Source organism: Macaca mulatta, chromosome 8, assembly GCF_049350105.2.
Source record: "Macaca mulatta isolate MMU2019108-1 chromosome 8, T2T-MMU8v2.0, whole genome shotgun sequence".
Lineage (NCBI taxonomy): Eukaryota > Metazoa > Chordata > Mammalia > Primates > Cercopithecidae > Macaca > Macaca mulatta.
The window spans coordinates 9,136,901-9,164,867 of NC_133413.1; the positions used below are offsets into that span (position 1 = coordinate 9,136,901).

Genomic DNA, 27,967 nt, shown 5'->3' on the forward strand with positions numbered 1-27,967 from the left:
CAGAAAGGCTAAGTAAGTTGTCCATGGTCACAGGTTATTTAGGAACTTTTCTCCAAACTTTCAAAAGTTAACTACTGCCACTATTACAAATGGGTTTCTGTTTGTTTGTTTTTGTTTTTTTCGAGACAAGGTCTTGCTCTGACCAGGCTGGAGTGCAGTGGAGTGATGATGGTTCACTGCAGCCTCCACTTCCCGGGCTCAAGTGATTCTCGCACCTCAGCCTCTCCACAGTAGCTGGGATTACAGGCATGAGCCACCACACTTGACTATATTTTAATTTTTATTTTTTGTAGGGATGGGTTTTCACCATGCTGCCCAGACTGGTTCCGAACTCTGGGCTCAAGAGATCCTCCCAGGTTCGCCTCCCAAAGTGCCGGGATTACAGGTGTAAGCCACTGTGCACAGCCCTACAAATGTGACTTGTACAAACTCAGAGCAGTGAGCAGGAGGAGAACAGAGACTTCAGCGAGTCTCCTGGCTGTTGCAACACCATATCCCTCCTCCATACCGTAATGTGTCTACACCCACCAAGCTCCTAGATGTTGCAGGCAGGCCAGCTCAGAGACGAAACAGCAGTCAAGAAAGAGAAGATGCAGACATGCGTCCTGATTTCAGCTCGAGCGTGCCTCTCTGCCCTGCAGCTGCACAGGCAGAAACCAGGGGCTGTGAATGTGAGGCAGTGTGTTTGGTTCCTGGCAGGTAATCTTTTGGGAGACCATCCCATACAATTAGTGTTACACTTCTCAAAAAGGAAGTGTGACTTTTATAGAAAAATCGATTCCATTTGGGAGAAAGGTCTAATAAAACCACAAAAGTATAATACATTCATACAACAACAAATTAAATTCATCTATCACGAACTGAAATCCCAAAGCCCTCTGGGCACACAGCTGCTTTTCTGAGCTGAAATTCAGCTCCAGTTGAGAAACAGGTCAACTTTTGTAAAAAGATTTCTTTTTCACATGCCTTCAATAAAAATTCCTTTCCCTCACTTGTCATTTTCCAGATTTAATGGCTCTGTTGGCCTTCCACTCACTTAGGCCATGATCACTGACTGCATGTCTGCTACGGCCCGGACTCCAAGGGAGGCACCTGAGGGAACACAGATGACCACAGCACAGCGACACCCTCAAGGAGCACACATGGGGAAGGCAAGATGATACCATCGAAGCCTTCACACAGAAAAGAACTTGGCATCCATACCCCGTCCCATTTCTAGAAAACAACGATGCTGAGTCAGTAACATTTACCGAACAGCCTGCAGTGTGGAGGCAGGCACGAGGGGGCTTCATGCGGGGAAGAGCACCTTCAGAAGGGGGCATGCAAGCAACGTGGAGGCAGGAGACGCCCCCACACATAAAGGCCAGCCTGAGGACCTGCAGAAATGCCCATGCATCTGGGAGGAGGGAGAGAGGACAAGATACCGAAATGCTCCAAAATGAATAGAAGCCTCCCAAGAACCTCTCCCAAGATGGGGCAGGAATTTACAAAACACCAAACCGAGCATGCGCAGTTACCTGAGCATAGCGCCACCAGAGCGAGCTATCCAGGAAGAAACAGGGTCACTAGAAGCCTGAGCCTCTACTCCCAGCTCTGCGACTCATTCACCCTATGACCTTGGTGAAGGCTCTTAGCTTCTGCGAGCCACAAGAGAATCACGGGAAAACAGAAGATATGAAAACTGCTCTGCCTTTTTCACTGAACTGCTGAGGGAATAAAATCAGATAATGGATTTTTAAATTCTCTGTGAATTACGAAGCAAAATACAAACGCATGACATCATTCTTACCATTAACAACAGCACTGTCAAATTAAGAGAAGAGTTAAGACCACAGCATTTTCCACCCCCCGACTCCCCAGAGAAATAGTGAGTCCAGCCGATGTATTTGGGCAACCCCAGTATCTAGGCTTCGAGAGCCTCAAACAGCTCATGAACTCTGACAGTATCGCTCCAGCCCAGTGCTCACTAAGTTCTCCAAGAGAGCCAACTGACAGAAAATACTACAGATTTTTCAGCTGGGCTTGAAGGCCTCCAAGCTCCCAGCACAGCTAAACAACGAAGAAGAGATTTTCTGCCACTAGGCTCAAAAGCTGGCTTTTGTAGATTCCCATAGAAAGAACATTCAAGGCCAGGCGTGGCGGCTTATGCCTGTAATCCCAGCAATTTGGGAAGCGGAGGCAGGAGGATCACCTGAGGTCAGAAGTTCAAGAACAGCCTGGCCAATATGGCGAAGCCCCGTCTGTACTAAAAATACAAAAATTAGCCGGGCATGCTGGCGGGCACCTGTAATCCCAGCTACTCGGGAGGCTGAGGCAGGAAAATCACTTGAACTGAGGAGGCTGAGGTTGCAGTGAGCTGAGATCATACCACTGCACTCCAGCCTGGGCCACAAGAGCAAAACTCCATCTCAAAGAAAAAAAGAAAAAGAGCATTCTTTTTTGCTGATGTTAAGTTTCCTGTGCTTGACACATGGAAATCATACAACACTGAAATCCTGAAAAACGTATCACAAAAAGCATTTAGTGACTGAAAAGACATTCAATATAACCTGTAACAGTGAGTTCCCCTCCTCTTTCCAGCCAGCTCCACTAACGCTGTGACCCTTAACAATGCTTTCACTACCACAGAGGAAAATTAATAGGACCGCTTACCCCTCTCAGCTGACAGCTAAACCAGTGCTTCTCCCTGGGCTCACTAAAGATGACCTTTACCCAAAACCAGCCTGCAACGACCCTGTACATGTTGACTAACAATTTCAACATTCCCATATTCTTTGTCCACTCCTAAGGAAGATGAACTGAAGCCAGGTGTCTCCAAGTCAGAGCTAACAGAGGCCTTAAACATCAGATGGCCCATCTCCTTCTTTGACAACCGGGGGTTCTAAAGCTGAGCTTATGGAAGAAAACAGCCTGTTTAGTAACAAAGTGAAAACCAAAGTCTAGTCACCTAACCTCTGGTCCAGAACTCCTGCGACAACCCAGCACCCACATAGGATGAGTCTCCCTAACCAGAAACTCTGAAATCCACAACTTTTTCAGTGCCGACGTGACGCTCAACGAAATGTTCATTGGAGCAGCTCAGATTCTGGATTTTTGAATTCAGGATGCTCAACCAGCAAGTATAATACAAATATTCAAAAATCCAAAAATGTAAAGAAATCTGAGACACTTCTGGTTCCAAGCAGTTTGGATGAGGGATAGTCAACCTGCATTTTTTTTTTTTCCTCTAATGAAGGAAATTAAAAACGAGGCCCGAGCAAAGTCATTCAATCCATACTAAAGTCATTCAATAGTTTAATTAGTACCCATTTAAAGTTAAGTGCTACCCACAGATATTTAAAAGAATGAACACATACATGCCTATAATCCCAGAACTTTGGAAGGCCGAGGCGGGAGGATCACCTGATGTCAGAAGTTCAAGACCAGCCCGGCCAGCATGGTGAAACTCCATCTCTACTAAAAACGTAAAAATTAGCCAGGCGTGGTGGCACACACCTGTTATCCCAGCTACTTGGGAGGCTGAGGCACGAGAATCTCTTGAACCTGGGGGGAGCACGTTGCAGTGAGTCGAGGTCACACCACTGTACTCCAGCCTGGACCACAGAGCAAGACTCTGTCTCAAAAAAAAAAAAGAAAAAAGAAAATTAATTTAAATTGTGTTTTCACATGGAGCCCATGTTCCCAGAACACAAGCCCTGCTCTGTGCTCCAAGAGCTCACAAGGTGCCCCTTTATCTTAATACTCACCATATTCCATGGCAGCCATTGGCACGTGTCTGTCCATCGCACTAGACTTCCTGCACATGAGGCAGGGATCATATATTATTATCTTTCTGTCCCCAATGTCTGGCCTAGAAGACACTCAGTAAATGATTCCTGAACTAAGTCAGATACTAAGACATGTTAAACTTGTATTAACAAAATTGATTTAATAAGTTTCCCAATGCAGCGTTCATATCACACAGCTTAAATCTCAACCTGCGGATTTATCTTGTGTTCTGCTAGATTATCACCTATTAACATTCAGGAGGCACCTAGTATGTGCTGGGCATTACTAATTGCTGGGGACCTAGCAGTGACAAAACAACATTCCTTGTTCAAAGAGAAGTTCTAGTATAAAGAGGAATAGAAGGAACAAGCTAGATTGATGAGAGAGCTAAGAAAAGGACAGGCTGCCATGGGAAGCACCTGGTCTTGTCTGGATGGTACACAGTTAACGAAGTCTGAGTGCTTCATATAGCATAAGATCATCTCCTCCAAAGAAGCGAATGAAGCTTTGATTCCCCAGTACCAGAAGTCACCAGAAAGGTGCCCACAGCCACATGCTTAGTGTACGAAGTGAAACCAAACAAAGAAAGCTCCAACTTCCAGAGGCAACGGTCCAATTATGAAATCCTCTGGCTACGTTCAATTGAAATTCAAGGTATTCAAGAGGCCAATATTTCAGTGATAAATTAACCCAACCACTTAAAACTAAAGTAGTCATTGGTTCAAGGGGTAAGGGTATACTACCTTTTACAAATTTATTAGCTCTTAATATTTACATTTGAATATGATGATGATGGTGTAATAATAACTTTACTGAGTAGTTCCTATGTGTTAGGCACCAAACTAAGCACTTTACACACACATTTGCACAATCCTGTGAGATGATAATGACCCCTTGTCATCCCATTTCATAGATGAAAGTCAGGTTTATATAAGCTTAAAAACTTGCCCCAAATGACAGAGCTAGTTAGCAAAACCCAGGCAGCCTGACTCCATAGGCCTTGTTTAAAGAATATTTATAAACTGTCCAGCACAGCGGTGGTACAAACAAGAGTTCAATAAATGCCTAAAGAGCACTTCATACCCAAAATCATTTCCCGCCAATCAAACTAGACTTACTCTGGTTCTGCACAACCAACTGTCAAATCATTGTTCCATGAAGAAAAGGTGGAATGGGTAGAGATCAGAATAGAGTGAATAACTGGTGAATATACTTCATGACAGGTAGTAACAGGAGGTGGCATTTAGGCTATTTCCACATTTGTTTGCATAACACTTTTTTTCACAGTTGTAAAGCACAAGAACCATTCTAAGCTGGTGAAAGCATCAGGCATGTCTATCATCCAGGACTCCAATTCACTGTGGATCAGTGGATCTCAGCCTTTACGGTATATCAGAACCACCTGGGGGTTTTTAACAGCACTATAGCTGCGCAGGCTCCATTCCTGCAGATTCTATTTCAACTGGTCGGGAGTAAGCACGCATGCTTTTTTCACAGCCCCCCAGATGCAGCTAGGTTTACACACCACTGTCCAAGATGCTCTCACACTTCCGCTCAGTTCAACACACACTCACTGAGATTCTAAGCACTACAAATCGGGCTAAGTTAACAAGTCAGGCTCCACTCCCTAATAATATTGGCAAAGAAACCAATATCAGAGATTTATTCCAGTCCAAACCAAATAAATTGCCGGGTGAAAAAATGCCCTGGCATAGTTTGCCACACAAAACAACTTCCTGTATCTTCCTGGTCAGTAGCGTAGGGACTGACTCTGAGCCATGAGAATTCAGAATCAGGGGAAAATGCCAGTCTGAGGCATCTGCCACACTCCTAGCACACCCCCAAAAGCGCCCAGCTACACTTCACATCCACTGTCCTAACAGGGGTCGAAATAGGGAAGAGCAGTGCAATACAGAAAACAGAGCCTGCTGGGTGCCAAAAGGCTGGGGAATTCCAGTCCTAGCCCTGCAACCAATCGCTCTGGTCACTTCCCTCTGGTCCTGGTGTGGCCAACAGTTACATGAGAGGGTGAGGCATAAAAACACAGATGTCAGGCAAGCTCCAGCATCCAAAATACATAGAAATTAAAAAGCATTAAGGTGATATCAAGGAATGTATGCCATCAACCAGAAAAGTAACTGAAGTATTCCTTTTCCCATTCATAAGAAATCAAAAGTGGAAGCAGAAAATTGAGCAATCAGCCTACCAAGTTGACTGGGGCAACAGAATACACTCACGAATTCTGTTCAAAACAGTGGGGGTGACAGACCAAAAGGAGAACGGCAGAGCGTCCCTCTCTCCTCTGTCCACCCATGCCACGAGCACGTGAATGAGTCCATACGCAGTGCCCAGTCTCCTGTTCCACTGACGCCAGCGTCCACTCACCGCAAGCCTACTAAGTGCTACATGTGCTATGATGCTCCCTCATCTCATCACCATAGACATCCCTGCTGGAGGTGAGTATGTGACAGATGAAAATCACGGAGGCCTAGGGAGGTTGAGACCCCCATTCCCACTGCGGTGAGGGCATGCTTGAGAGGGACCCCACGGCTGGGCCCTCCATGCTGCTCTCCTCAGTAATCACTCCCAGACCAGAGCAGCGAGGGGGAATTTTCTTCCTCTCACTATTTTCAGCCCCTTGGTTGACCCAGCATTCCCCAGAAAGCTATCGAGTCCTGGCAGCTCTGAGGTCACAAAGCCATAAACGCACGGGACACACAGCCCATCTGTCTCTAACGGGTCTTTTACTTGTCATGCTGGTCATTTCTAAGAGCAGATGGGTTAAGAAAGACTTGGCAAGTTACCACAAAATGACGCCTCCACTCCTCCCTGGGGGAAGGCTGACTAGCGAGCAGTCAGGCCGGCTTTCTTCCCCCACTCCCTGCATTGCCGTCCCTAAGGAGCCACAGACAATCCCACCAAATATAGGCAGGAGACAGCCACCTCCTTCCTACAGCTGGAGGGGGGAAGGGTCCTCTCGGGCCTTTCTAACTGCATGAAAACCAAACTGTGAGCTGTACTGACCCGGGCCTCACCCATGTTGCAGGCATGTACAACACAGGTGCCCAGTGGTATCATCATGCAGAACTACGAATGTGCTTTCCTTCGTTTTCATACAATGATTCCAGAACCGCTATTCACACAGCTCCACTTCTCACACATACGACGTGCTTCACGGACTACACAGCATTTTCACCAAGCCCCTCATCCGCTCCTCCCAGCAGCCTTGTGTGATCCCTTCAGTATGCTTCCTCATCTCCATTTCTTAAGAAATGGAGTTTCTGAGGTTATGAAACCAAAACTTTCCCAAGAACATCCAGCTAGTGTTAGAACCAGGATATGAGGGCTTCTGATTCTAGAACCAGTATTTGTGCCACTATTCCACATGGGCCCCTCCAGGGATTTCTGCCTGATCTTGAAATGCAGACAGCAAATCCATCTCTCTACAGTCCTGGGGTTCCCTATAGACAAGAAGTCAAACTTCTAACAGAAAGCTTATACTTATTTGGAAGACTACCTGGGACATTTCTTTTAAGTTAGTTTGTTCATGTTTTGGAAAGATTGTTCCAATGGCAATGTGGCACATGAAGTGTAGAAAGGATTCCATGATGAGGCAGAGAAACAATTCGGTGGCTCTTACAACAGTGCAAATGAGGCATGAGGCGCAACCAGAAAGGACAGAGGGAAAATGCATTGGAAAGAAATGCAAAATGAAGTCCACTCAGACCCAGGATGGAAAAAAGGGGAGTAGGCATGATGGTGGTTTCTAGTTTGAAAGACTGATGAACAAGGATGTCATTAACTACTGCAGAGTGGTATCTGGGGCCTGGGTGCACCAGTTTGTTTAACCATTCACCTGCTGAGCAGTCTCCGGGCTGTTTCCAGTTTCTAGCCTTTATAAATAATGCTGCTATGAACAGATACATAAAGGCTTTTGTGTGAACATAAGTCTTCATTTCTCTGGGATAACTGCCCATGAATGTGAGTGCTGCATCCTATGGCAATTGCACATTGAGTTTTTTAAGAAACTGTCAAGCTGTTTTCCAGAATGGCTGTACCATCTTCCATTCCCACCAGCCAAGTGTGAGTGATCTCGTTTCCCCGCATCCTCACCAGCACTGGTCTTGTTACTACTTTTATTTTAGGCATTCTGATAGGTGTATAGTGACGTGAATTTAGTGTGCATTTTTCTGATGGCTCATGATGTTGAACATCTTTTCATGTGTTTATATTTTATCTGAAATGTCTCTTCAGGTCTTTTATTCATTTTCAAAGTAGATGATTTGGTTTCACTGCTGAATTTTGATGGTTCTTTATATATTATAGATATGAGTCCTTTATCAGACATCTGGTTTGCAAATAGTTTCTCCCAGTCTCTAGCTCCTCTTTTCATCTTTATTTTGCATTTTATGTTTTAGTCCATGATCCATTTTGAGTTAATTTTTGAATGAGGTATGAGGTTTAGATCAGAGTTCAGGTTTTTTTCCTATGAATAATCAGGTAGCCAGTAACTTTTTTTAAGAGACAAGGTCTCACTCTGTCACCCAGGCTGGAATGCAATGACAAGATCAGAGCTCACTGCAGCCTCAACTCCTGGGCTTAAGTTATCCTCCTGCTTCAGCCTCCTGGAGTAGCTGGGAACACAGGCAGGTGCCACCATGACCAGTTTTTTTTTTTAGTTTTTGTAGAGACAAGGTCTTGAGCCATGTTACCCAGGCTGGTGTGGAACTCCTAGGCTAAAGTCATCATCCCACTTATATGGGGACAGGCAGTGGCACATGACAGTAATCATAACACTTTGGGAGGATGAAGCAGGAGAATCACTTGAACCCAGGAATTCCAGACCAGTTTGAGCAACAGAGGGAGGCCCTGTCTCTGCAAAAAATTTTAAACATTAGCTGGGCATGGTGTTGTACACCTGTGGTCCCAGCTACTTGGGAGGCTGTGGTGGGAGGATCTCTCGAGCCTATGAGGCTGAGGCTGCAGTGAGCCATGATCGCACCACTACATTCCAGCCTGGGAGAAAGTGAGACCCTGTCTCCAAATAAAAAAAAAAAAAAATGCTAGAGCATCCCCCATATTAAAGACAGGTATTGTCTTTTTAAAAATTTAATTACAGTTATATAATGGACATGTAAAATGTCCACTTTGAAAGTTTGAAAAATATGTAACTCTAAGTATTCTTACCTTAAAATTCTGATTCCTACCTAAGATGTCGCATACTGTTTACATAAGTATCACAATGCCTGGACAACAACTAAAAATGTATACGAGGGAGAACAATGAGCATGTATGCCTATTAATTAAGGTATTTTACCCCTTATTACATAAGCAAGTCATCACGGCAAACCCCTGTGACTGTATCTAAAGCAAGCCTACAATTTTACTTATCTGTATTACAAAATGCAAGGCTAAAATTCAAATACTCTATATTTCCTGAAGCCAAGGGTAGTTTACTTAAAATAAATACCTGGGGTGTATATCAAAAATATGAAAAAGCTAGCTACTTCATAGCCATTCCAATCTAAGTTCAGCTTTTTCTTTTTTAATTGACACATAATTGTGTACTGTACATATGTATGGAGGACACATAGTGATGTTATAATACATGTAATGTATGTGATCAGTGTAATTAGCATATTCACCATATCAAACATTTATCATTTCTTTGTGTTGGTAACGTTCAATACCCTTCCTCCAATTATCTGGAACTATATATTCTTTTTTTTTTTTTTTTTTTTTTTTTTGAGACAAAGTCTTGTTCTGTTGCCCAGGCTGGAGTGTGATCTCAGCTCACTGCAACATCTGCTTCCCAGGTTCAAGCTATTCTCCTGCCTCAGCCTCCCTGGTAGCTGGTGTTACAGGCACCCACCACTATGCCTGGCTAATTTTTGTATTTTTAGTAGAGACAGGGTTTCACCACATTGGCCAGGCTCATCTCAAACTCTTGACCTCAGGTCATCCACCCACCTCAGCCTCCCAAAGTGCTAGGATTACAGGCATGAGCCACCGCGCCCAGCCTGAAACTATATATTCTTGTTAACTATAGTCATCCTATGTTATAGAACACTAGAACTTATTCCTATCCAGCTATAATTTTGTATCCTTTAACAAATTTCTCCCTATCTCCCTCTTCCCCCACCCTTCTCACCCTCTAGGATCCTCTACTTTCAACTTCCATGAGATCCACTCTTTTTTGCCTTCCACATAAGAGAACATGTGCTGTGTAACTTTCTGTCCCTGGCTATTTCATAATATCTTCCAGTTCCATCCACGTTGCTGAGAATAACAGGACTTCATCCTGTGTTATGGCTGAATAGTACTCCACTGTGTATAAAGACCACATTTTCTCTATCCATCATCTGCTGTTGGACACCGAGGCTGATTCCATATCTTGGCTATGGTGAACAGTGCTGCAGGAAACACAGAGGTGCAGATGCCCCTTCGACACTGATTTCCTTTTCTTTGGGTATTTACACTGTAGTGGGACTGCTGGATCACACTGTAATTTCATTTGCAGTTTTCTGAAGAACCTCCATACTCTTTGCCATAGTGGGTGTCCTAGCTTACTCTTACTCTTTTTCATTTTTCTCTTTGAGACAGAGTCTCACTGTTGCCCAGGCTGGAGTACAGTGGTGCAATCTTGGTTTGCTTACTGTAGCATCCGCCTCCCGGGTTCCAGTGGTTCTCATGCCTCGGCCTCCCGAGTAACTGGGATTATGGGCGCCCGCCACTGCACCCGGCAAATTTTTGTATTTTTTAGTAGAGATGAGGTTTCACCACGTTGGCCAGGCTGGTCTTGAACTCCTGGCCTCAAGTGACCCGCCCACCTGAGCCGCCCAACAGTGCTGGAATTACACGTGTGATACACCGCTCCCAGCTAATCTTTGTGTTTTTAGTAGAGACGGGGTTTCACCATGTTGGCCAGGCTGATTTCAAACTCCTGACATCAGGTGATCTGCCCGCCACGGCCTGCCAAAGTGCTGGGATGTCAGCGTGTGCCCCACGCCCAGCCAGCTGCTCTAGTTTACACCCCCCTACAGTGTGTAAGAGCTCCCTTTTCTCCATATCCTCGCCAGCACTTGTTATTTTTTGTCTTTTTGATAATACCCATCCTAACAGGTGAGAGGATACCTCACTGCGGTTTTTGATCATTTCTCTGATTATAAGTGATACGGAGCATTTTTTTCACATATTTTTTGGCCATTTGTATGTCTTCCTTCAAGAAATGTCTGTTCGGTTGGGTGCGGTGACACAAACCTGTAAGCCCAGCACTCAGAACGCTAAGGCAGGAGGACAGCTTGAGCCTAGACCAGCCTAGGCAGCATAGCAAAACCCTAGCTCAAAAAAAAAATTTTTTTTTAAAGAAATATCTGTGTCTGTTCAGCTTTTTGACCTCCAAAAATTAAGAGCCCATTTTGGAATCTGACAACCTGCCTGATTCAGAGACAATCTGTGTTTGTTTCTACTCTGCTACTTCCTATGTGACTTTGGGAAGTTCCCTTAGCCACTTTGAGCTCAACTTCCGCAACATTAACCAGGAATAAGTACCACCTGCCTCTGCTGGTTAACGCTGAGGACTGAAAGGAGAACCTCCACAATGCCACTTCACGATGCCGCCTGGCGGAAGCCCCTCAATGCGGGGCTGGTAGGATCAACTGAAGCCAAGTACAACTTTCCTTTCCACTTTCCCAGGCTCACTATGCATGCGATTAGCAAGGAATAGCGAGTAAAGGAAACCAAAATAATTGCTTAATTTTTAATAAGAAATTTTTTTAAAGTGGGGGTGCTGGAAAAATAAGAGGGAGAGGAGGGGAAGCAAAAGCAGCCGGTCACATGTTCTAGTCCAGGGCTCATCCCCAGCCTCCTCACTCAGGCAATCACCAGTCCCCACCTCCTGGGGAGGGGTACTTTCTCCGCTGGCTTCACCTACAGGGAAGGCACTGCCACAGGTGTTCAGAAACCAGGAGCACCTTGAAATGGGCAATGTGCTTTGGGTAGGAGACCTACAATTTCCCCAAAGAAACCACGGCACAAAAGTGACCCACATAGGAGGCACCAACGGCTGTAAATACTTGGTGGCAAAAACGGATGTCATACCTTCTGTACAGGAGACACACACCCAAATAAAGTTGCCAAAATAGCAGAGAAAAAAATACAGCAGACATCCAGTGCCATTCTGTTACAGAAATATTTATATCCCAAAGCCAGGGACCTCTCTGGAACACTGTCTTTATTTCCACGTTTCATGGAAGATGTTTGAGTGCACTGACGTGTGTCTCAACAAACCTCCAGTCCCTGCTCCAAACCCTGTGGCTCCTCAGCAAAACCCAAAAACAAGTATCAGTTTTCCTTCCAAATGGGAAATTTCCTGACCTAGCGAAACCAGCATCAAATCCACTTGTTATGAGATAGCTGATTACAGGCGAAGCCATCTAGTCCCAGGATGACCTCTTCCTGGCTTGCAGACAGCCACCTTTCTTCTTGTTTCCTCACACCAGGGCAGTGGGAGCTCTCTGCTTTCTCTTTTTTTTTTTGAGACAGAGTCTCCACTCTGTCACCTGGTTGGAGTGCAGTGGCACAATCTCAGCTCACTGCAACCTCCGACTCCCTGGTTCAAGCAACTCTCCTGACTCAGCCTTCCGAGTAGCTGGGATTACAGGCACGTGCCACCACACCCAACTCATTTTTGTATTTTTAGTAGAAACAGGGTTTCAGGATGGTCTCAATTTCCTGACCTCGTGATCTGCCCACCTCAGCCTCCCAAAGTGCTGGGATTACAGGTGTGAGCCACCACACCCGGCCTGGTTTCTCTTCTTCTAACCGCACTAATCCTGTCAGACCAGGGCCCATGCTCATGACCTCATCTAAACCTAATCATCTCCCAAAGGTCCTATCCCCTAATACCATCACACTGGCAGTTAGGGCTCCAGTACAAGAATCTGGGGGAGACATAAACATTCAGTTTATAACAATGTCTTTTCAATCCTGTTGAAAAAACAACCAAATGAGTAGGCGAAGAAGTACCTTATATGTAAACAAGTCAAGACTTTTCATATTTCTGCTAACACATTAAGGTCAATTTAAAATGTCTGATAACAAGAGTCAGAAGCAGAGATACATGAAAGTTAGCTACTCTGCATTTTAGGCCCACATTGAGCTGTCTTCCAATGACATTGTGGCACAAAGAACACCGCTTTCTATTCCTGGTTTTGCCACCAAAGAAGCTGGAACATTTCCATGTATTTCCGTTTATCTTGAAAATCACTGGGCTGATCTAGCAGACCTCCAAGGTCCCTTCCATTCACAAATTCCACAAATTACTTCCTACCAACAGAGGCTACACAAATAAACTACACTGATGAAGGGGAAAGCTAACACTAGCAAACAATGAGATGCACACAGACAAGACGTATAGAGAAGTGGATCAACCACAAACTGGTGGACGATGAGCCGGCGGGGGATAAAAACACATTCCCTAACGATGGACAGACAGGCAATGGCGCCGAGGTAGTATTGTTGAAGATTTCCTATTTTACATCTTCAAGATAAATGGCCCCATTGTTTATATTCATTCTGATTAAATGTGAACGTGAAAACTTCCTCCAGGGGACACAGACATCTAAAAAGTTCCCAATGTATCCAATTTGTCATTTGATATTTTTACTGACAAGAAAAATGAGGGACTGAATATACAAACAGACCATGCCTGATCATATGTATAAAGACAGAACTCAGACCACAACCGGTAGCTGCCCACCCAGGAAACCAATCCCCTATCTACAGTCAACAGCCAGGAGGCCAGCGAGGCTAGCACATCAGACAGGAAGCCAGACCGCTCTCTCTCCACAACCCAGAAACTAAACCACAACTCTGTCCCACGTGGCCTGGACTTGACTCAAAAATGACAGCCACCCTAATTTTGGCCCCTATTTCCAGTTAGGATAATTCAGAGAAAGCCATATACGCCCCTAACCAATCACATAGGACACCCCACTTCTGCACAGCCGCCTCCAGCCCCCAAAACAGCCTCCACTGGGAGCCATTCTTTTCCATCCTGAAGCTTCCCCACTCCTCATCCGCCACTCACTGCCATGTCAGTCTCTGCCACACGCAAGTGACGGTGCCGACTCCATTGTCACAGTAGCTCTGAGAAAGTCGCCTCTGCCTGTCTCATGTGGGCGGCCTTCCTTTATTTCCCCCAAAGAATAAGTCTTAAATGAGGGGCTTCTCTCTATATGGCCCAGCTATACAATTCAGAAGCCCAGCATGGCAGATTCCAAGCCTGGAAAGACCATACACCCCTCAGGTCTTCTTTCCACAAAATACAACTTCCTTGAGTTCTTCAAGTCACTCCCCACCAACCGGGAAAGGAACCACGTGTTATGGAAAGATCAAGGGCTTTGAAGTCAAGCTTTTGAGTTCATCAAGTACTTCATCTTTCTACTTAAGAAATTACATGGCCTTGGCCAGGTGTGGTGGCTCACACCTGTAATCCCAGCACTTTGGGAGGCTGAGTTAGGCGGATCACCCAAGGTTGGGAGTTCAAGACCAGCCTAACAAACATGGAAAAACCCCGTCCCTACTAAAAATACGAAATCAGCCTGGCGTGGTGGTGCATGCCTGTTATCCCAGCTACTCGGGAGGCTGAGGCAGGAGAATCACTTGAACCTGGGAAGCAGAGGTTGTGGTGAGCTGAGATGGCGCCATTGCACTCCAGCCTGGGCAGGAAGAACAAAACTCTGTCTCAAAAACAAACAAACAAACAAACAAATGACGTGACCATGAACAATTTTCTTAACTTCTCTAAGCCGCTATCTTCATCTTCAATAAAATAATTTTACCTCCAAGATTGCATTAAATGGAATCCCACATGTAAAACAGCTGACAAATATTAGGGGCCCAACAGCGGTGCGCTCCTACTGCCACCCCACTTTACCCCAAGGGAGAAGCGCAAGATGTCCAGAAAAAGCCTGTTGATCCCTACACCTCAGCATCCTGTGTTCACACAAGGCGCAGTGGCATCCAGACTTACCAGGGTCACTCAAATACAAGACATGTTTTGATTTTTCAACTTAGGTACACATGGCTTCTAACGTTCACCATATATGATCCATAACTTAGAAGAGATTTTCCTACACTACCCCATGGTTCTATTTTAGCAGACTTAGATGTGCCATAATAGCTCACTATCTTAAGCCCTCTTCAGTATCAAAAACAAAACTTTAACCTGTAACACAGTTATCAGCAGCGAAAGCGGAAAATGTACCTATGAGTCAAAATGACCCTCTGCCCCGCCCCACCCTACAAAAAGCTGTTCAGGAGGATTTGGGCTGCTTATGAGAATGCTGTCTGCATTCCCAGGGACAGACAAATGCCTACCCTGGTTAGAAGCTGCGCTGCTCAGCCTCCAGGGTAGAAAGCTCCCCACACCCTCTACCCAAGGAGAAGAGAAGCAAATGGGGTGGCCAGGCTCCAGGACGTGGACTGTTTAGTGTGGTTTCTGCAGTCCAGGTCACCGCCATGGGTGAAGCTTTTCCTTCCTTCTTTTCCACCCAAGTGGCCAAGGTCCTACGGCTGCTGTAGGGTCTCTTCCCTAGGATGAGTCAGCCCAGCCATTCCCCTTCTTTTTTTTTTTTTTTTGTCTGTCACCCAAGCTGGAGTGCAGTAGCATAATCTTAGCTCACTGTCACCTCCGCCTTCCGGGTTCAAGCAATTCTCCTGCCTCAGCCTCCCAAGTACCTGGGATTACAGACGCCCACCGCCATGCCCAGCTAATTTTTATATTTTTAGTAGAGACGGAGTTTCAACTTGTTGGCCAGGCTGCTCTCGAACTCCCGACCTCAGGTGATCCACCTGCCTTGGCCTCCCAAAGTGCTGGGATTACAGGCATGAGCCACCACATCTGGCCGAGTCAGCCCAGCCATCCTGACTTTTTGTTCTGGCAAAACTACTCTCTTCCACGTCTACCTTCCAAGTAGCTAAATCAGAGATCTGGCCTTGGGGCAGGCTTGAAGAATCCCTGATTTTTGGTCCTCAAGAGGTCCTACCAGGGTCTGGGACAATTCCAAGACTTGTGTTCTTAAAGAGGAAAGAAACCTCACATATATGGCTCTCGCAGAGCTCAGGCAGAGCTCAGGCAAGGCTTGGGAGGCGGCCCTAAGGTTTGGGTGTGCCATCTATGATAACAGCTAAGAGATCTGAAGCCAGCTGTCTGGGTTCAAACCTCAATTCCAACAGCGCTGGCTGTGTGATGTTAGACAACGTCCCCAGCCTCTCTGTGGTTCCGTTTCCTCACTGTAAAAGGGCCACAATAATACAGCTGCTCTCAAAATTAAGTGAATTCGTGCATATAAGGTATTCAGAGCAATGCTTGGCACATGGGGGACTTCAATAGACACGTAATGAACAGAGTAACTTAGCAAGTAGTAAATAAATTCATGTAGGCCAGGCGCGGTGGCTCACGCCTGTAATTCCAAAACTTTGGGAGGCTGAGGCAAGAGGGTCACTTGAGCCCAGGAGTTTGAGACTAGCCTGGGCAACACAGCAATATTCCATCTCTAAAAATGTGTTTCTGTAACATATATGTATATATACATTCATATATTCAGTGTATTTATAATATACAAAATAGCTGGAATACAGACTTAACTATTTACAATGGTTACTTCTAGAGAAGGGGAAATGCAAATTTCAGCTTTTTACCCCACACATATATTCTTGTATCATCTGAACTATTTAAGCAAATTGTATGTATAAATTTGCCCTGAAACACATAGCAGAACAAAGAGTTTTGACTCCAAAATCTTCAAATCATGATGGAATTGTCCTGTGAAAGTTATAGAGATGAAAAGTCTCCCTCCAGCCTAAATGCTCGTTCATATGACCTGTATTACACACACCAATGCAGACGCCCCAATCCTTTCCCCACTGTCATAAGAAGTTTTCAGTGAACTGCATTCCCCTTTACAAACTAGATGATAGTTAGAGTCACCAGGCAAGAACGTGGATCCAGTTCTGCTTTTTCAAAGCCCAATGTTCTTCACATAATAGCAATGCATTCTTCAACCGGTCCACTGCCCCCAACACCTGACCTCTCTGTTGTACACAACTCAGCGAGGCCTGGGAGAAAGCAGGTGCAAATTTCACTTACTCAGTAACAACACATCCCGCCTGATTCCTCTGCTGGGCTAGTTCTCAAGTCATCTTTTTCTAAGCTTTCATTCAGCTCTACCACATGTACCTAGGCGGGGTAAAATACTTTACCAGGTTTTTGTTTTTTTTTTTTTTGAGACAGAGTTTCACTCTGTAGCCCAGGCTGGAGTGCAGTGACGCCATCGCGGCTCACTGTAACCTCCACCTCCTGGGTTCAAACGATTCTCCTGCTTCAGTTTCTCAAGTAGCTGGGACTACAGGTGCACCCAGGACTACCACCACACCCAGCTATTTTTTGTATTTTTAATAAAGATGGGGTTTCACCATATTGGCCAGGCTGGTCTCAAACTCCTGACCTCATGATCCGCCCGCCTTGGCCTCCCAAAGTGCTGGGATTACAGGCGTGAGTCACCGCACCTGGCCTACTTTACCAGTTTTATTCCTGAATTAAACCTGTTATTACTATCAATTATGTCAATCAGTGCCATTTCATTCACCGTATGATACACACACAAAGCACTCCATACTCGCTCCACCTATCTGCTTTTCTGCAATGGCCACAGTGTTCCCCATCTTACATGACAGGCACAGACAAAGACAATGACTTCTCTAAGGTTTTGTAATTCATAATCAGTGGCAGAACCAACATGCCCAACCAGATCTGGCCAAGGCCTGTGTTTCAGCCACACCACCTGGTTGCTGCCCCTAACGCTCAATGGGCAAGTAACAGATCACTCCGATTGCAGAGGCTTCAGAAATGCCCTCCGCCATGGTACAATGGACGGTTCGCACTCAGCAGGGGAGGCAGGGGTGGGAATCAGCACACAGTTCTGCTAGGTCTCTCATGCAGGGCACAGACTATGTATTTTGTGCCTTGCTTTGTAGGTGAAATGTCTCCTGCCCCCTGTACAACAGCTTTCTTTGTCCTCTCCACATAAAAGTACAACTGAGTTCCTCAGGGGAAGGCAGTGATCACTGCCCTGTGCCACACCTGACTGATGTCCAAACAAGTGGACACACAGGCTCTTCTCTTATGGCCCAGGCTACCCCCATCTGCTAAGCATCGAAAACTACACACAGGATTTGCAGAACATGAATGACATGGAGGTGACTGCTTTATCTCTGTTGAAAACTTACTGCACTGTCCTAAAAAAGGGAATTCAGGAAAAACTGAACATTTGAGGCTGGTTGGCTGTAATCTTCAGCTGCTGAGAAAGCCTCAGCTGCTCGGTTCCACTGAGGAAATCCAACTCCTCCCTCAAAGTCCAACTCAAGTACACCTCCTCTGCAGTGCCTGCCCCTTCCTCCCTTTCACAAGCATGTGTTCCCTCTGCAGTCCCAGAGCATTCTATTGCCACCACTGGAGCCACGCTGTCCCAGCCTACAGCCAGCTCAGTGCACAGCTGCCTCTCCCTGTGTGTACCTGCAGGCCCCACCTGGGCTGGAAGGCTGCCTCCTTCTCCTCCGCACAGAGGCAGCACTCAGGAACTACTGAATGAGGGAGGGAGTGGATGAGCAAGATCAGCCAAGGGCTACAGGGAGTGACCTGCAGCTCCCAGCAGGAACAGCCCCTGCCCTGCCAATCCGGAGGTGCTGGCTCTGTTCTCAGCAGGGCCGCTAAAAGCTCCGTTATAACAGCTCTAGACTACAACGGTCAACTTGGTGTCAGGCCCTAGAGACACCAAAACTCCTAACAAATAAAGAGGCCGCGTATGCAGCATGCTGGTTAAAAGCACAAGCTTTGGAGTCAGAGCTTGAATCCCACTTATTATGTGACCTTGAGCAAGTTACTCAATGCATCACTCTCATTTTATCACCGGCAAAATGAGGACATTATCTGCCACACAGTGTTGCTGAAAAAGTAAGAGAGGTGACACACGCAAACTGCTTGGCACTTACTTACTCTTATTGGTTTATTACAAAGAAGAGAATATGGGAACAGCCAAATGCAAGAGAGGCAGAGGGCACACCACGGGGCAGAGAGGTTGGGGCTCCCATGCCGTCCCTGGAAGTGCCACCTCCCCAGCACCAAATGAGTTCACCAAACCAGAAGCTCCCCAAACCCAGTATTTAGAGGGTTTTATGGAGTTTTCATAACATCAACATGATTAAGTCATTGGCTACCCGTGACTAGCTCAATCTCTAGCCTGTCTCGTCTCCCCTCCCAGCGGTAGGGGTGGGGCTGATATGTCCAACTCTTTACTCATGACTCATCTTTCTGGCAACCAGCCCTGATCCTGAACCTGTCTAGGGCCCGAAGCCATCTGTCATCTCATTATCATACAAAAGACACTCCTATCACCCCAGAGATTCCAAAAGTCTTAGAAGCTCTTGTGTCAGGTATTGAAACGTAAGACCAAATATTATAACCAATGATGTTCCTATCACTCAGGAAATTACAAGGATTTTAGAAGCTCTGGGCCAAAAACCAGGAAGAATACTAAATATATACACTATTGTACTATGTATCCCACTATCACAATAATTTTTTTTGAGACAGAGTCTACCTCTGTTGCCCAGGTTGGAGTGCAGTGATGCGATCTCAGCTTATGGTGTGATCTCAGCTCACTGCAACCTCCACCTCTCAGGTTCAAGCAATTCTTGTGCCTCATCCTCCTGAGTAGCTGGAACTACAGGTGTGCGATACTACAACTGACTAATTTTTGTATTTTTTAGTAGAGACGGGGTTTCACTGTGTTGGCCAGGCTGGCCTTCAACTCCTGGCCTCAAGTGATCTGTCCGCCTCGGCCTCACAAAAATCTGGGATAAGTCACGAGCCACCGTGCCAGGCCTCACTATCACAATAATTATACTGAGAGGATGGGGGAGAAAAATGTGGGCAACAGGAGGAGCGGGGAGGGTGAGCAACCTGAATCCTTGTCTTCCACAGTAGGACATCTCCCTGTCTTTCACACAATCTAGAAGAACGAGCTAAAACATAAACACAGTAACCTCCGAGGAGCAGGGACCAGAGTGGAGAAGGGTAAGGTAGGGGATTGCTGGGTTTTGTCCTAAGTCTTGTTAATTTCCGACTCTTAGAGCTGTAGGCCTGTACAACTTTGCTAAAAAATGAGTATTTACCTGTAATCCCAGCACTTTGGAAAGCCAAGGTGGGCAGATCACGAGTCAGGAGATCGAGACCGTCCTGGCTAACACGGTGAAACCCCGTCTCTACTAAAAATATAAAATATTAGCCGGGCATGGTGGCGGGCGCCTGTAGTCCCAGCTACTCAGGAGGTTGAGGCAAGAGAATGGTGTGAACCCGGGAGGCGGAGCTTGCAGTGAGCTGAGACCATGCCACTGCACTCCAGCCTGGGCGACAGAGCGAGACTCCATCTCAAAAAAAAAAAAAAAAGAGTATTTAGTTTTTAAACAAAATCTGATACTTGACCAACAACAATAGTATATTAAGTGACATGGTTTTTTGTTTTTGTTTTTGTTTGAGAGAGGGTCTTGCTCTGTTGCCCGGGCTGGAGTGCCGTGGTGTAATTCTAACCTACTACAGCCTCAAATTATCGAGATCAGGTGATCAATCTCTCGAGCAGCTAGAACCACAGGTGTGCACCACCACGCCCAGCATTCTTTCTCCTTTTTTTTTTTTTTTTTTTTTTTTTTTTTTTTGGTAGAGGTGGAGGTCTCGCTATGTTGCTGGTCTTAAACTCCTGACCTCAGTGGATCCTACTGCCTCAGCCTTCCTAGGTGCTGGGATTACAGGTGTGAGCCACCACACCAGGCCAAAGTGGTGTATTCTAAATTTTTTTGGAATCCAACCACTTTGAAAAAGTATGGAGAGCTATAAATCGTCTCCCCATAAACACACATGGATACATATACAAAAAATTGTTGCACAGGATTTTGGGGACTTCATAAAGTTCTGAAAGCCAGGTTAAAAACCTTAGGATTATAGATTCTGGTTTCTTTTTTTTCTTCTTTTTTGAAACAGAGTCTCACTTTGTCGTTCAGGCTGGAGTGCAGTGGCGTGATCTCCGCTCACTGCAAGCTCTGCCTCCCAGGTTCATGCCATTCTCCTGCCTCAGCCTCCCGAGTAGCTGGGACTACAGGCACCCGCCACCATGCCCGGCTAATTTTTTGTATTTTTAGTGAAGGCAGGGTTTCACCATAGCCAGGATGTTCTCAATCTCCTGACCTCGTGATCTTACCTCCTTGGCCTCCCAAAGTCTGGGATTACAGGCGTGAGCCACCGTGCCCGGCCCTAGATTCTGGTTTACTAAAGGAAATGTATTTCAAGTCAGAGTTTGTCATTTACTGCACAGGAAAACAAAAACTTCGTTAAGAAAATAAAAAACACCCACATGATAAAATGAGGTCCTGCTTGGTTTTAAACTACTTGGTGACCACCATCAGTTGTTTTCTTGACCACGGGATGCACCTAATTCCTAAATGAATAAAGGTACAAACATTGTTTATTGGTCTTTTGGCTTCAGCCTTGAAATAATCAGATTCTTTCAAACTCAGGAATGTGAATCGCTGTTGGGTTGATGCAGCTGTTTCCATTCTAGAAATGGACCTGGAATCACGTACTTTTCGCCCATGAAGAGTCCTTTGTGTAAAACTTGAAAAGGCAAGGTCCCAAATTCCCCATATGGGTGTTTCTTCCAGTAGAGGAATGACTCTAATGACTTCTTAGCAAAACTCACATAATCAGGGCAGGCCATCAAAATACTCCAGAATACAAAGTTTAGCTCCGTTTCTGACGGACCTGTCTCCACTGCTATCACTCTCACCAACAGCCTCACATCAAGTCAGAGGAACGGTTTTTTCATTTAAGAAGGATCTTCATGGCTGGGTGTGGTGGCTCACGCCTGTAATCCCAGTACTTTGGGAGGCCAAGGCGGGCGGATCACAAGGTAAGGAGTTTGTGACCAGCCTGGCCAACATAGTGTAACCCCGTCTCTACTAAAAATACAAAAATTAGCCAGGCTTGGTGGCACGTGCCTGTAGTCCCAGCTACTCAGGAGGCTGAGGCAGGAGAACTGCTTGAACCCGGGAGGTGGAAGTTGTGGTGAGCCAAGATCGCACCACTGCACTCCAGCCCAAGCAAGAGAATGAGACTCCGTCTCAGAAAAAAAAAAAAAAAAAAAAAAATCTTCATGTTCCTGCCAATTTGAAAAAAAATAAATAAAATAAAATTAAAAAATTGGCATCTGTTAACCAGAGGCAATGAAAACCACCTCCCAGGCTGCTGTAGTAAGTGGATCGGTAACTGTGGTGGGAGATTCCAACCCCCGAGACCTGTGACCAAGCCACGCAGCAAAAGGGCTTTGCCACAGGCCTTAGGAGGAGTATCTTGGGCTATCCAGAAAGGTCCAGTCTAATCCCATGAGCCTCTAAGAGCATAGAAGTGGCCAGGCGAGATGACTCACTCCTGTAATCTCCAGACTTTGGGAGGATAAGGCAGGCAGATCATGAGATCAAGAGATGGAGACCATCCTGGCTAAAATGCTGAAACTCCATCTCTACTAAAAATACAAAAATTAGTTGGGCATCGTGGTGGGCACCTGTAGTCCCAGCTACTCAGGAGGCTGAAGCAGAAGAATCACTTGAACCTGGGAGATAGAGGTTGCAGTGAGCTGAGATCACGCCACTGCACTCCAGCCTGGGCAACAGTGCAAGACTCCATCTCAAAAACATATTTTAAAATAGGGCATAGAACTTTCTCCGAGTGGAAGAAGAGAAATGCACACAGGGGAACTGGAGAGCCTGACCAGGTCCCTGGCCGACCTAGTCCTGAGCTGATGGGACCACGTGCAAAGACCAGATAGAGGCCTCAGGAGCTGAGGGCAGCACCCAACAGATGGCCAGCAAGGGAACTGACACCTCAGTCCTGCAACCACAAGGAACTGTACTTTGCCAAAAGTGCTTGGAAACAATTCTCCAGTGAGGAGTGCAGCCCAGCCCACATGCTGATTTTTGCCCAGTGACACCCACGTCAGCCTTCTGCCCCACAGAACTGTGAGATGATACAATTTCAATTGTTTTAAGCCATGAAATTTGTGGAAATGTGGTAAAGCAGCAACAGAAATGAATACAGTGATTTACGTGGAAACCCCTAGAAGAGTGTCTGACACAGTGTTGACACCTGACAAGCATTTCCTGATTTCCTTACATCGCAAGGCAGGGCTGGCCACACTCCATCCAAAACAATAGATGATAATCTTGTTCTGACAAAACAGATTCAGTGAATTATAAATGGCCCAGAACACCTACAAATTTTAGGTTTCAGGTAAGTGATTGCCTTTCCTTTCACTTAGAAACCTCCCAATGCTCATCTTACTGATAAACTCTAAGTACCAGGCAGGAGACTAAACACCAGACAAACCCAGCCCCAGATTCCCCGAGGGAGCCCGTCCCAGCACTCACTCCAATGTAACTGAAATCATGTCCAGGTCAGTTGATCCCACTAGACCAAGAACTCCAGCTCTCCATGTGTGAGTCACCAGTGCTGCCTCTGCATCTCTGCTTCTAGGATGGTGCTTCTGCACTTCACAGGAAATCTGTATCAATGTTTGTCAACACTATGTATGACAGTGTCACTTAATATCTGCACAGAAAACATCAATTCTTTGAGGACCAGGGCCGGGTGTATTAGCCTTTGTACTCCCACTGCCACTGTCTGGGACATCAGAGGCACTCGGTAGAAGTTGGTGAAGAGAAAGAAAAGGCAGACGAGAGAGAGGAAAGCAGGACCAACACCGCAGACACAGATTCCGAGGTGGCTGGAGGAGATGCAGGACAGAGAAACTTCCTGGATGCTGGAATGGGGTTCACTGTGATACCTGCTGCTGGATTTCAAATGTCAAAGGTGACACTTTGCTGACCTTGACTTCTGACTGCCCTTTAGCCTACCCAACATCAACACAGCGTACTTAGAAACTGCGAGGTCAAGAAATTATACTTCATTAAAGCATGGGAATGTTATTTACATGGACGTTCATTACTGCATTTTTTATATGGGAATGTAAATAATTGAAGAGATTGTTAAAGACTAAATCATGCACATGCATTAACTTTACAAAATATTAATGATAACTGAAACACAAATTTTGATGTTCCCCAAAAATGCTAACATATAAAACAATACTGGCCAATTAAAGATAGAAAACAATCCTAATGAAGCTCCCCAACAGACATATTAAAACTTCTCTGTACATTAAACATTTGGGATTTCAAAGGAAAACCCAGATTCATTCCATTCTTAATATGGCATTTAAAAAAAAAATCTCAGGTCATACAATATTTCATTTAAAATTTACAAAATTCCATTATATTCATGATTTCATTTGATCCTCAAAACAATCTCCTGAGTCAGGCAGAACAGGTATTACTAACAACTAACTCCATTTTACAGGTAAGGGAACTGAAGTTCAGCAAGTACTTGGACTTAACAAAAGCTTTAATAGGGCCACATATCGAAACCAAATCCTCTGCTCAAAAGAACTAGAATAAGTTATCTTTTACATATTATTCATACTGATATCCTGTCAATATCCAAAAATGTTTTGAGGTAGCCTGCAATAATAGACACCTATCCAATAAAAACATTAAAATGAAAAACGGGGAAAAAAACAGCAGGTGATATGGGAGACAGACGAAGGTAGATAGCAAAGACTGAGACTTATAATCTAACAAAACTTCATCTCTGACCTTCCAGTTCCAGGGAGATAACGCTAAAGGAAACAAGATGGTTTATAGACTCAAAATCTGACAAAAGAGAGGTTGCATCAGTTCTTAACTCTGAAACACTCCTGGCAGCCACAGCAAATCTCTAGGACAACATACCAATGGCATCAAAGCAAGAGTATACTTCAGTGATAGAGTGAATTAAGTTCCCTGTTTGGGACCCAGGCCAGGGCTAGAGAAAAGAACTCTGAAATGTAGAGCTCAGAAATACATCCTCTGTCGGCCAGGCGCAGTGGCTCACACCTGTAATCCCCAGCACTCTGGAAGGCCGAGGCGGACAGATCACGAAGTCAGGAGATGGAGACCATCCTGGCTAGCACAGTGAAACCCTGTTTCTACTAAAAATACAAAAAATTAGCCGGGCATGGTGGCAGGCGCCTATAGTCCCAGCTGCTTGGGAGGCTGCGGTAGGAGAATGGAGTGAACCCAGGTGGCAGAGCTTACAGTGAGCCGAGATCCTGCCACTGCACTCCAGCCTGGGCAACAGAGCAAAACTCCATCTCCAAAAAAAAACCAAAAAAACAAAACAAACAAACAAAAAAAAAACCATATATATATATATATACCCTCTGTCTTCTCCATACCCATGTGTCCCCTTCCATGAGAGACTTCCTTTCATTTAATCCATATAAAAATCAAGCCTACTCTAAATGAAAAATTCCTCGACACAGAAGCAGCATTAACTAGTTAAGTTTTATTAAGACATTCATAAAATCTAGAAAACCATAAAATCTGGTCGTGTTTTGAAGCCTTCTCCTAAGATCAGATTCCCCAAAAGAACAAAGTGCATGGGGCATATAACAAAGATCTTTTCCTAAACTAAGATAAGAATGCAAATCAAAATAAAGGCAAAATCCTACTGAGTGAAGCAAAAATTGTAATTCAGTAGCTCAAGACTTGACCAAATGGCTATTTTTAATCCCTATAATCACCCAAATAACTAGGAATAGCAGAGAAAATTGTGTCTCCTTTCTACAGAGACACATGGTTTTAAGAAACTCAAGCACATCAAATTCCCACCTTACCAAACAGATAAATTGGAAAGGAGCTTAGTATTTTATTTCTAAATTATTTATTTACCTTTTTATTTTTTAGAGAAAGGGTTTCACACCGTCACACAGACTGGAGTGCAGTGGCGTGATTATAGCTCACTGCAGCTTCTAATCTTGGGTTCAAGTGCTCCTCGCACCTCAGCCTCCCAAAGCGCTGGCATTACAGGTGTAAACCACAGCACCCGGCCTGACTATTTTAAACAATTAATTACCATATTCCTTAGAATTGTAGCTCCTTTATAGGTCATTCAACATGTGATGCAATTTTTTACAAGTGGTATTTTTCTTTTTTTTTTTTTTTTTTTTTTTTTTTTTGAGATGGAGTCTCACTCTGTCGCCCAGGCTGGAGTGCAGTGGTGCAATCTCGGCTCACTGCAACCTCCACCTCCCAGGTTCAAGTGATTCTCCTGCCTCAGCCTCCCGAGTAACTGGGACTACAGGCATATGCCACCACACTCAGCTAATTTTTTGTGTTTTTAGTGGAGACGGGGTTTCACCGTGTTAGCCAGGATGGTCTCCATCTTCTAACCTCGTGATCTGCCTGCCTTGCCCTCCCAAAGTGTTGGGATTACAGGTGTGAGCCACCACACCCGGCCACAAGTGGTAATTTTCAACTATGCTTCAAACCATTACACAAAGCCAAGTACATCTACTCAAGGCACTCTCAAATTTCCATTTACTCCCATTTTACTCAACAAAATAAAATGTTAAATTGGAACATATTTCACATGACACTTAAAAGATCAACGAAATGCTCCTGAAAATTTCTGAGCTCAACAACTCCATTAATGAGAAAAAAAAAACCCAACTGGATATAGGGAAGATGCTGCACATAAAACACAATTGTGAAGAATATGCAAGATATTACCAAAAAGCTGCTTAAGGTTTCATCATAGATACTTGTCCTTAACTCTGAGATAAAGTATATACTAATGTAACTAAATTCATTTAAAAGGAAACAAAGGGGAAGAACAAAAAGAACTTCCACTTTAGAATCCTCATTTTCAAAGGCCTCCATTATTTACACCATTGCGGGGAAGAGAATTTTTCTCTGCTATGTTTGCTTGAAAGAATTAAAGGTGTAGGGCAAAAATTCTTGGAAATTATGTAGTTTATGATCCTCAAAAGTGAGAAAAATGAAGCCCAGAAGAGAAGGCCTTCCAGGAAAATTCCAGAGCCGGAGGTAGACCCAGTACATTGTTTTTGTTTTTGTTTTGAGAGGAAGTCTCACTCTATGGCCCAGGCTGGGGTGCAGTGGAGCCATTTCACTCACTGCAACCTCCCCCTCCTGGGTTCAAGCTGTTCTCCTGCCTCAGCCTCCTGAGTAGCTGCGATTACAGGCGCCCACCACCACGCCCAACTAATTTTTGTATTTTTAGTAGAGATAGGGTTTCACCATGTTGGCCAGGTTGGTCTCGAACTCCTGTCCTCAAGTGATCCGCCTGCCTACACCTCCCAAAGTCCTCGGATTACAGGCGTGAGCCACCGCGCCCGGCCGACCTGGTAAGTTTTAATCAAGTACTCTGAACTATGCAACAAACACTAGGAAGTAATAGGAAAAAAAATTAATCTAAAAACCCTCTGGAGAGTCAAAGAATTGCAGATTTAAAACAGTATGAATACTTGGATTCATGGTATTGAAAAAGGACCTCGCATTTACCCGTATGTACAAACTGCCTGCCCACCTCTATCAGAGCATTTTTCAAGCTGTGCTACAGTTGACTGTGTACTGCCCAAAGCCAATCTGTCCCTGCAGATCATAAGCTCTTAAAGACCAGGACTTCAGGAGAACAAGCAAAACTTCAGAGAGAAGAGAGCCACCGAAACAGAGTTCATAGCAATGGGTCGGCAGGAGCTGATGACTGGAGGTGCGCGGTAGCCTTGGGGTCTGGGACAGCGGAGGGCAGAGAAGGCAAAAGGGCCTGCATGACACGCTACAGGGCTAGGAGCCACAGCTGCGTTGATTAGTTCAGTTTTGTCTCCTATGCCTGTTACTTATACACCATCTCTTGTTCAGAAAGACCTTCAGGTTGAGTATTTGGACTCCTTGAGCCTTCTGCTGTTTGTCTCCGGGACGTTTAACACTCTTAAAAGGGGGAAACTGTCCAGTTCGATTTTCCTTCCTGGGACATTACAGGTTTTTCAAAAGTTTGATGAAAGCATTCACTAAGGAGTGATTCCACTTTCTTCGGTGGCTGAGAAATACAGCGTCTGAGGGGCAGCATCAGGTCTTCCCATCAAGCTGAGGTCGGAGTCTCCCCACCCACGGACCTCACCCTCGCTCTCCCCTC

At 45.1% G+C, this 27,967-nt stretch overlaps 1 protein-coding gene across 6 annotated transcripts in view; it reads right to left on the reverse strand.

Moving 5' to 3' along the window:
- The window catches only part of LOC114680170 (SH3 domain and tetratricopeptide repeat-containing protein 1-like), a 131,242-nt gene that overhangs the window by 21,789 nt on the left and 81,486 nt on the right, over positions 1 to 27,967 (reverse strand). For 2 of the 6 annotated variants that reach the window (XM_077942952.1, XM_077942958.1), the window contains one exon: positions 3,496 to 3,613. The exons of 2 other annotated variants lie outside the window; for them this stretch is intronic. In XM_077942952.1, the coding sequence (XP_077799078.1) occupies positions 3,496 to 3,613 (118 nt within the window). Of the gene's footprint in view, positions 1 to 1,517; positions 1,707 to 2,149; positions 2,408 to 3,495; positions 3,614 to 27,967 lie in introns of all 6 variants that reach the window. 2 more of the 6 variants (XM_077942953.1, XM_077942954.1) reach the window with 2 other exon arrangements.